At 35.1% G+C, this 10801-nt stretch overlaps 1 protein-coding gene across 1 annotated transcript; it reads right to left on the bottom strand.

The window, feature by feature from the left end:
• Window positions 1–623: 623 nt before the first annotated feature.
• LOC127878930 (uncharacterized) lies at window positions 624–4953 on the bottom strand. The gene is made up of 3 exons (XM_052425497.1): window positions 4774–4953; window positions 2768–2883; window positions 624–1418 (listed from the first exon to the last, which is right to left on the bottom strand). The coding sequence occupies exons 1-3, from the start codon at window positions 4869–4871 to the stop codon at window positions 901–903; spliced, it is 732 nt and encodes a 243-aa protein (XP_052281457.1). The 5' UTR covers window positions 4872–4953; the 3' UTR covers window positions 624–900.
• Window positions 4954–10801: the final 5848 nt, after the last annotated feature.

The following is a 10801-nucleotide window of genomic DNA, read 5'->3' as shown; positions in this document are numbered from 1 at the left end:
ATGGCGTGTTAAATCTAGAAATATTATTATTTGATATTTATATTATTAAATGCAAACAGAGTGAATTTAAAATGATGATATGAACAGACTTTCTTTAAAAATATTCCCGCAGGAGCCGTTGGTCGCTTAAAACGTCCCTTTTTTGATCCACAAACAGGATGGGCCGCCATTTTTATTACAAGCTTATTTAGATTGACTTACCTTTGATTCTAAAAACTCAACTAGATTATTGGTTAAACCGGTTACGCACTTAATTCAATTTAAATTACGTACCAAGATTTGTATTGCGTTTTGTTACGTACTGGGCTAATTTTTAATGCGTTTTTATTTTGAATGCGTAAATACGCAGATACGCCTCTTATCTGGAGCTCTGCTCCCGGTGAAACCGGTAGGGGACAATAATAGTTATTTGCAATAATTAGAATCGTGTTTCAACTTTCTGCATGGCAATTAGTTAATCGAATATTCCTATAGTTTTTGAATCACTTATTATTTTGAAATACAGCGATTATTTTATTACACACTTTTCAAAGTTTGCTAGCAAAATCAGGAATGGAAACCATATTCTTAAGATATTCCTTTGCATTCAAGGAATTTTGTACAGGACAAATCCAAGACCAAGATCAGTCATGAAAAAGTTTAATTAAAATCCAACAAAAAGTTTACAGATAACAAATTTATGTTTAAACAAGAAGACGGACACAAGACATTTAATGACCACAATATCTCACCATTGAGCACCTAGAGCTCAGGTCAGCTTAAAAGCAGCGGTATTAAAAATTATGATCTCTAAAGATCATTTCGAAACTCATATAGTATCAACTTGTCATTGAAATTGCTAGATTAAAAGCATAACACAACTATACAGTAATTCTGTTGCTATTACAGCACAAAGGTTCATCATTGATCTAATAATGCGTCAATCAGATCGCCCTTTTTTTTCAGAACGCGTACCACCCTATTTCTGTCCATGCCAGTCTGTTCCATCATGACAGCAATGTCTCTTTGGTCCACGTCATCTTCGTTTTCAGCTGCCTCCCCAAACACTTGATAAACTGCCTTGTTTTTCACAGTTTCTATTATATTTTCTCGACTCATAATCTTCCCTTTGTGAATGATTTTAAGGTTTTCTAGAGGAATGTGCAGGGAATGTGCAAAATATTTATATAATGCTTCCCCTGTCCAGGACAACTGAACATTTAGTGAGCGCTTGTCTTTATTGTATTTAACAGTAATCAAAGCAAATGGTTCCTCTTCTGATACAACTGGAACATCAGTGTGATACTCGTTGTCATGGAGATAGCACTTTCCCCCTGGATTAGTAGTTACAGGATTATTGTTTTTGTTTTTAACTGCTAATGAGAAGTTAACCAAAGGCGGGTGATGGTAGCTTGCGGTTGAAGAATTCTCTAGGTCATCTGCAAGAAAGAAAATCAGCTAAACATTCCGGTTAATCTTGTTCAATCAAATTATTATTGTGCTTGTGAATAAGAACCTTTTAATCTTTTGAGTAGGAATAATAATTTTGAAGTGAATGAAAAAGTTGTACTGTAATTTCCCTAATGTTGCTTCATAAATATTATCTTATGCCAAAGATTGTTATAGTTTGAGTTTCTCTGATGTTTCCATAAACCATGTGCCAAGACTTGATAGTACTGAGAGGAAGAACTAAATGATAACTTGAACAAAAATATAAATTATGGTAATCATGTATTAACATGCATTGAAAAGTCAACCTTGGTTTGAGCTCAACTAGATTTACAACTAAACAGTTTAGAACTCCTATCCATAAGGGATGAGTACAATATCATTCGCTATAAAGGATCAATGTTCAGCTTATTTTTTAATGTAATTATTGTTAAAATATGGTCCAGTTGTATTTGTGTTTATTGTTCAATAAATCGTGTTGTAAGGTATGGGTACCTGGCCCCAAAATGCAATCCCAAGCTTGGTCTGCATGCAAGCTTTAATTAAAAGAAACATACATTTCAGCGGAATTCCCCGTTCACAATTCAAGTTCCCGCTATTTAATTGAAACCTCTGTCCTCTGATAGTAACAGTTACATTGACCTTGACCTCACTGGCTCAAAATGGACACCCATACTAGGTATGCACATGCCTACCTGAACAAAACATTTTAGTACCTTTCCTACATCAAAACTCAAGTAGATACCACTTGCCTAATATTTTTCAAGATATGGTCAAGAGGAAATTTAAGTACAAAATTAAAGGTCAATAACTAAAAATATGTAAGCAAGAGTTATGGTTCTTTTACAATGCTCATTCTCTGAATTTAACTACCTACCTATGAAGCTTGAAGTTTAAGTTTTAAGACTTTGGACATAATAAAAGCTTGTATAAAAGTTAAAGACAAAAAAATGGCACTAACTCTAAAAGTATGGGGGCAGGATTTATGGCTCTTGAGCAGTGCACTTCCCCTCGATGAGATCTATATTTAAATGAAATTGGAAGCTGATGACTTTTTTTACTTTTCAAGATGTGCATGGGGCAAAATTTATTTATTAAAATAAACACAGGTAAGTATTAAAGCAAGAGTTATTTCTCTTGAGCACTGAACTTTCCTGCCATGTGATCAAACTACCTCTGAAATTTCAAGGGGACACCTCTAATGGTTTTCAAGATTTTCTCAGAAAAAGAAATAAAACATATACGGAAGTTGCATGGATGGATGAGTATATAAAAACATAGGTTCAGTCAGGTTAGCGAAAACATTTTTAAAGTTAACAACATAATAATTGGTGTATACCGAATATGCTTTTGTCAGGCTGTGTCCTCTTTTCTACTGGAATTTGTTGTGCCACACTTATTGGGTAGCATACTGTCTTGTGCACAGACCAGTCTTTGGTTTGACATTCCCTGGAACTAAAAACATTTTATTGAAATGTTTGATGGCAATCTCTTATCATTCAGTTGCAAATAACAAATAGAGCAACTTGTTGGCTTTTAGTGAGTCAGTTGGTAAGACACTCAGCTAGTGTTTCAGTGGTCATGGTTTGAGCCCTACAGTGGGGTCACTTTTCCTCTAACGTTTTCTAATGAGACATTTACAACACTCTTTCGAAAGTTATTTTTTCTAACATTACCTTTTTATTTGATTTTTTTTTTTAAAGTCTCATACAAAATGACATAAAGAGTTCCTTAGAAACATAAACATAACCCATTACAAAGATGATTTCTCTGACTGGTTATATAGCGCATATCCCAAAACAACATCGAATAGTCATGGCAATACAACGTATTAACAGAAGAAAAACAATATCATGATTAGTTATACATGCAAATTTAAAACATTTAAGTGTTGAGTATAAAGACACAAGTTTTCAGTAATATATATTGACAGCATCCATCTGAATATAATCTCCCCTCTTCCCCTTTCCCTTCCTAAAATCCTGTTCCCAAAAGGTCCTTTATATATTACCGCCATGACAATTAGCCATTATGCATATTTCTGATAAAATGACTCAGTAGAGACTCAGATTTTGAAACCTAAACGCAGACCATAAATTCAAGGTGAATGTGAAAGGGGTAAAAATGTGTGTGTGTATGGAAAGGCCTTGTCCATATACACATGCATACCTAAACGCGGACTCTTTAAGTTGAAGGTCAAGGTGAAAGGGGTAAAAATGTGTGTGTTTATGGAAAGGCCATATACACATACATACCAAATATGAAGGTTACATCTGAAGCGACATAAATTGATATACATAAATTGATGCCTTTTTTTTGTTTGTAAAATGCAACATTTGTTAGTTTCTCTATGCAGCTCTATGGTTTGAACCTAGGTAAATATAATATTGACAGCTTGAAAACACTTAGTTATCCATTTTTAAGTATTTGGGAGCATAAAATCAAATACACCAATTTCCCAATTTGAGGGTTTCACAACTAGATTTTCCCAATTTTCAGGCTTTCAAGACTCAATTTTTCTCAATTGGACCGGTACGGGTACTTTTCCCAATTGGACAAAAAAAATCGCTGCATTAGAGCAAGAAATAATTGATTTGTATTGACTAAGGTTTTGTTTTGTACGCTGTTTCCGCCATATTGGAAAATTGACCCAATTTAAGTCAGGTCGCATTACACCGGTATTTTGTATGTCGCGTTATGTGTTGGAGCCAAAAAGTCGATAACGATGTGGTATTCGATACAGAATACACTGTTTCAAATTTAAACATAACAATGTCAGCGAGAAAAGTGTGTTGAAACATCATGGTGTTTTTATCAGATGCGTGCAAAGGATAACAATGGCAGGTTTCCATTCAGGAAAATTTACTATGGTTATGAAGTTTATTCATTATTTTCCTAAATTTGTCTCGAATGACGTCTGTGACTCTGTTTAGTGAAGCGCACAGAGTCTGTGCGCTAAACTGCACCCATGTGTATGAAGGAGTGCATATGGACTCCCAGAGCCCCAATAGCAAAAATTGTTAAAGCTTCTCGGAGTCCGTTTATATGGACTAGGGGGGGGGGTGATTTGACAATAGTTAAATGAAACTCTCGTCTTTTGTCTATCTATCTCATAGTACTGCCTCACGCCTCTCAAACAACAATGGTTGCAAATGCATTTTACTATATCCGTTTGCTTAACAAGCTCCTTGTAAATAATACGATTTAGCTCAGTGAGTTGTGGCCAAGCCTAAACTATGAGTCTATGACTTCTAAACCCTAATATAGTAAAAGGAGCTGGTTTTATGGGCGACTGGTCCTTGACCTCGCATACTTCAACCCACAATAGAACAACATAACACGTACCAATATAACACATTTCTGCATCTCGAGCATCTTTTCATGACGTTCAGTTGAGTTTTACACACATGGCAAAAGGTTGGCCCTTCGATCCCGTTTGACATAATCGTCAATAATAATTATATTGTGGTTACAATACACTAAATGATCGCTTCATGAAGGGCTGTACTCTCTAAAAATTCATAGTTGACAGGAAGGCATATTTTACACTTTTTACCATTATTCGGGTGTTATCTTGCGGAGATAATCGTAGGGCATGAATAGGTGTTCACTACTGAATCCCTGAAATATGATACACTTGAAGACTATAGTAAACCATTGCACAAAAAAAGGTTACATTCCACTAAGAAACGGCCGGAAAAAAAGTTGCAAAAAGAATCGATTTTGATTTGTGTCAAGTTCTTTCTTGCTTTGTACATGACATATCTTTTTTATTGCATAAATTGATTCCGCTTAGAATGGCCTTTAAGAAAATGTATGGTTATGGGGGTCTCTATGTGCAAAATGTTGCATTTATTTTCGCTCAAAGTTGTCTCTTTTACATTGAATTATATAGGGAAACTATTTAGTGTATTATGACCTTGTTGTTGTTGTTGTTGTTAAATCCTATTATGGCGTCGTTGTCAACTATGTCCACGATTTGCTTTCACGACTCATCTTGTCGTTTCCGACTCGGTACCGTTCATGATAAACATTGATTGTTGTCTACTGAAAGATTTCAATGAATGCTACTTTTTTCGGCGTAAGCTGCATAAGCCAGCTTTTCACCTTAGCCTGACCTTTGTAAGTGTCCAATAAAATTCCAATAAAATTTCCCGCGGCTAGGTACGAATGAATACACTTCATTTATTCCATTGGCTGATTTGAGTTTACCACCAAAACATTGGAAACATATCCGCGTCTTTGTAACACTGTTTTACTGTATGAAACAATTTTATCTCGAATGAAAAGGCTTTATAGATAGAACAGTTTTACACTCAATTCTCGACATCAATACAGTTTGTGCGTACACCTTTTATTTTCAGAGTATTACCAGCGCAAGAGCGTTTATACTTAAAAGGCTATGTTCTCATATTTAGTTCTTACTTCCTTATTCCTGTCAACATGTTAACATGTAAAAGTATAAAGAGCAATGGAAGCGAGGCCTCACTTTAAAGCATTGCATTTCAACCCGCGAGTTCAGAGTTTATATACAGGTCATCACCGGAGTTGGCGGCCAGTAAAATAATCGTTATATAATAAAGACGCTATCCGTGAACTAGGTGACCTGGAATTTTCTTTAGACCAGAAATATGTTAAATGAAGATATTCAGCAATATAATTATGGTATGTAAATAATAGATTCTTAATGTGTTTTCAACAATACAATGATAAATATTATTGTTGATAAATTTAACAATAATTATTCGTCCATATTGCCTAATGAACTAAAGTGATATTATGAGCATGTAACAGTTTATAGGTGTCTATTGCAACCGTTGATTATTTTTGATGTTTCTACTTCATATACACTTATATTAATTAATGCAGCATCATCATACTAAAACAATATACCAGAAAGAGAAAAATAATGCATTTGAATATCAACCGTACTTTCGTTTGACAACTGATCATGCGTTTACGAGTTGAACCTAAATTTAGTTTTAGTGCAGATTTGTTCATACGACACAAAGACACGAAATTTTTTTACGGATCATTTCAGCTTACAGGACTGGGTGGGTCACGTAAGAATATCGAATATAAAATATATTTTTATAAACAACTGGTAGCAAGGTGAGTTGCAGATAATTAATCAGTAACCACATTTTAACTAACTATTTTGACCTGTTAATTCTTTTCAGCTCAATTCAACAGTGCAAAATGCCCATAATATCACTTTAAGCATTAGCACGATGATAATTGATACTGTTAATAATCGAATCAAATAGCAATACCCGACAAACCACTAAAACAGGTTTGTTCGAAGAACGCGCCTATAAATACGGATACTTCTCGTGTGGCCGGTTGACTCATATGTTTAAATTTCACTTCCATTCTTCTTGTGGTTTTCTGTTTTGTATCTATAGGTTTATGACCAGCAATATGTTATAATGTAAAATAAGCCGCGAAAACTCCCCGTAACATCCCGTACTGCGTGTGATGCAGCTAAGAACTGCACAGAAAAAGACATTCGCTATCCTTGATCTCATTCATTAAACTATTTACGCCGTATATCTTTTTTAAAGATATTTCTTGTTAACTGTATGCCTATTTATACAACACACTTCAACGAGTATGGAGAAATCGAATAGAACAACAGTTGGTCATATTAAACAAGAAATATCTTTAAAAAAGATATACGGCGTAAATAGTTTAATGAATGAGATCAAGGATAGCGAATGTCTTTTTCTGTGCAGTTCTTAGCTGCATCACTCGCAGTACGGGATGTTACGGGGAGTTTTCGCGGCTTATTTTACATTATAACATATTGCTGGTCATAAACCTATAGATACAAAACAGAAAACCAACAGAAGAATGGAAGTGAAATTTAAACATATGAGTCAACCGGCCACACAAGAAGTATCCGTATTTATAGGCGCGTTCTTCGAACAAACCTGTTTTAGTGGTTTGTCGGGCATTGCTATTTGATTCGATTATTAACAGTATCAATTATCATCGTGCAAATGCTTAAAGTGATATTATGGGCATTTTGCACTGTTGAATTGAGCTGAAAAGAATTAACAGGTCAAAATAGTTAGTTAAAATGTGGTTACTGATTAATTATCTGCAACTCACCTTGCTACCAGTTGTTTATAAAAATATATTTTATATTCGATATTCTTACGTGACCCACCCAGTCCTGTAAGCTGAAATGATCCGTAAAACAATTTCGTGTCTTTGTGTCGTATGAACAAATCTGCACTAAAACTAAATTTAGGTTCAACTCGTAAACGCATGATCAGTTGTCAAACGAAAGTACGGTTGATATTCAAATGCGTTATTTTTCTCTTTCTGGTATATTGTTTTAATATGATGATGCTGCATTAATTAATATAAGTGTATATGAAGTAGAAACATCAAAAATAATCAACGGTTGCGATAGACACCTATAAACTGTTACATGCTCATAATATCACTTTAGTACATTAGGCAATATGGACGAATAATTATTGTTAAATTTATCAACAATAATATTTATCATTGTATTGTTGAAAACACATTAAGAATCTATTATTTACACACCATAATTATATTGCTGAATATCTTCATTTAACATATTTCTGGTCTAAAGAAAATTCCAGGTCACCTAGTTCACGGATAGCGTCTTTATTATATAACGATTATTTTACTGGCCGCCAACTCCGGTGATGACCTGTATATAAACTCTGAATGTCCGCGAATTGACCCGATATACCTCGCGGGTTGAAATGCAATGCTTTAAAGTGAGGCCTCGCTTCCATTGCTCTTTATACTTTTGCATGTTAACATGTTGACAGGAATAAGGAAGTAAGTACTAAATATGAGAACATAGCCTTTTAAGTATAAACGCTCTTGCGCTGGTAATACTCTGAAAATAAAAGGTGTACGCACAAACTGTATTGATGTCGAGAATTGAGTGTAAAACTGTTCTATCTATTAAGCCTTTTCATTCGAGATAAAATTGTTTCATACAGTAAAACAGTGTTACAAAGACGCGGATATGTTTCCAATGTACTGGTGGTATACTCAAATCAGCCAATGGAATAAATGAAGTGTATTCATTCGTATCTAGCCGCGGGAAATTTTATTGGAATTTTATTGGACACTTACAAAGGTCAGGCTAAGGTGAAAAGCTGGCTTAAGACAGCTTACGCCGAAAAACTGCCATAAAAGCTGTCCAGACCGAAGCCACTGAGAAAGAGAATAGAGTACACGATTTTGCATACTGGCAGAATACCAGAATTGCCAGTATGAACTTTTTTTCTGACAATGGAATATATTCCCTTCTGAGGTCAGAAATTATTCTTTTTAACTTAAATTAAAGAGAAAATCTACTCCAACTCAAGCTAAGTCATATTCAGTGTTCAACTTTAATGTAAGAACATTGCAAATCTGTCACTCTCGATTACAACATTCTCCTTTACGAACTTGGATGCTTTTGACCAATACATGTGTGCGGTGCAGCCGAAACTTCAAATCACGTGTTTTTTTCAGTAGCCAATTATCACCCCATACGTAAACCATTTTTCTCAAGTCTCTCATACGCAATTACCGGTATTCTTAACCTTTTTTTTTACGGCGAGAAACACATCAGTGTCCATAATTCTAACACGGCACGCGACTTGTTTTCTATAGACAAAGAAGGAAATCGAGTGTGGGTAATTCTGCAATAATGTATGGGCGGAGCTTAATGTTTCGAAAATAGTTCCGAATAAATAAAGAAAATTTTGCAGTAAAATGCACGTGCTAAAACCCGCTCTAAAAGAATTGTAATAAATGTAGCATGTATATAAATGTAATGAAACAACAAATTGTATATTTGGATTTGGATAAGTGGCATAACCACGTCTACAAAGAATATTATTTGTAAGGAAACATTATTCAGAAAACATTAATTGAATGTCAGCTTTAACCTTTTCAGTAGCATCAATAAACGTGACATCATTAAGTTTCTAGTTCTCAATGAAATTGACGTCATTTGCAAAATATTTATGAATAAAAATGGCGTCATATGTTTGAACAATTCAATGACGTCACTAAATAGTGAACAATGTACTAAGAAGGGCGTAGTAAAAATATAGTTCACGTCCAAAAGCTTGAACCAAATCATTCAGAATCGTGTTAGAATCGAAATAATATTTTTATATGATGGTTTGTTGTCGAATAACCCACAGTAAGGAGTATAGATGCGTGTAATCAAATCACTTGTGCTTCGCACTCGTGATTTAATTTCTACGCACCTATACTCCTTACTGTGGGTTATTCGACAACAAACCATTATAGAAAAATATTCTTTCTTAAATAAACATAAAGTTATTTCAGTTCAGCACCAATTGAAGCTACAAATAGATTTGACGCATAGTAATATTCGGATATCGACGTGGCCGAATATTCAGGGGTCCTCTTGTGATACAACGCCTATGTACTTGATTAACAATTTAATGTTTCGTTTATTTCTTTATATGTTAACTGGAGCGCCACATACGTAACCTACCACAAAATGACATATATGTACATAAATTCTCAGTTATTATTGAAATGCAACATTCTTTTTTACATGAACATGACCCGCATCATGCGAAAATGGGTATGATGTCATATACGGCTAGCGTAGCTTCTGACCGCGTTTGCGCAGTCTTGTCAAAAGCAACACTGTAAGCCCCCCCCCCCCCCCCCCCCCCCCAAAAAAAAAATAAATAAAAAATGCGTGACTTTATAACGGGCAGGGTAGCTACTGACCAGACTGCGCGAATGTCAAAATGCATAAGACCCATTTTCGCATGACGAGGCTCATAAAATAAATCTTCTCTCCCATGGCAAGTAATTAATTTAAGCTGATGTGCTTGTTTTCCAATCCATGTCTATACGATGTCTAAATTTTTAAACTAAGGAATCGCGAATACACACCCTTTTGCTTCCTTCGCTCTGTCCGCTTATACCCCTAAATGTCAGCACAGTCTACATTATTTATTTATATTATTTCCCGTCAGTGTTTCAGGCGGGATCCGTTTTGGGACATTTTTTAAGGGAATTTGTATATTGCGTACACAAAGTTGTTTGTCACTGCTCACCCGACCGAACCTCGTGTTTCGATTTTTTTTGCTCATATTTGCTTAATTTACTTTTAGATAATATATCCGGCTTCCGCAAGACCACAACAAAATCTCAAGACCACAACAAAACATGGAAATTGCAGATTTTCTTAAAATAATACGTCCCAACTTATGTGAGTCCCGTAAGCAAATAAAGCAACTCGGTAGAAGAGTAGGTACTCACACTGGGTCCTCACATAATGCAGCGTACGGCGAAAACTCACGCAAACAAACACACACATACACGCATGCTGCTGCACACA

The sequence above is a fragment of the Dreissena polymorpha genome, chromosome 4 (genome assembly GCF_020536995.1).
Source record: "Dreissena polymorpha isolate Duluth1 chromosome 4, UMN_Dpol_1.0, whole genome shotgun sequence".
Classification (NCBI taxonomy): Eukaryota; Metazoa; Mollusca; class Bivalvia; order Myida; family Dreissenidae; genus Dreissena; species Dreissena polymorpha.
The sequence above is the reverse complement of the archived record's forward strand: the minus strand, read 5'-3'. Positions and strand labels throughout refer to the sequence as shown.

Coding starts and splice junctions, on each gene's coding strand:
- LOC127878930 (XM_052425497.1), bottom strand. CDS start 4,871: ATGTCAAACGGGATCGAAGGGCCAACCTTTTGCCATGTGTGTAAAACT. Junction 2,884..4,773: donor TGCAGAAATGTGTTATATTG/GTACGTGTTATG, acceptor AAATGTTTTTAG/TTCCAGGGAATGTCAAACCA. Junction 1,419..2,767: donor GCCTGACAAAAGCATATTCG/GTATACACCAAT, acceptor TCTTTCTTGCAG/ATGACCTAGAGAATTCTTCA.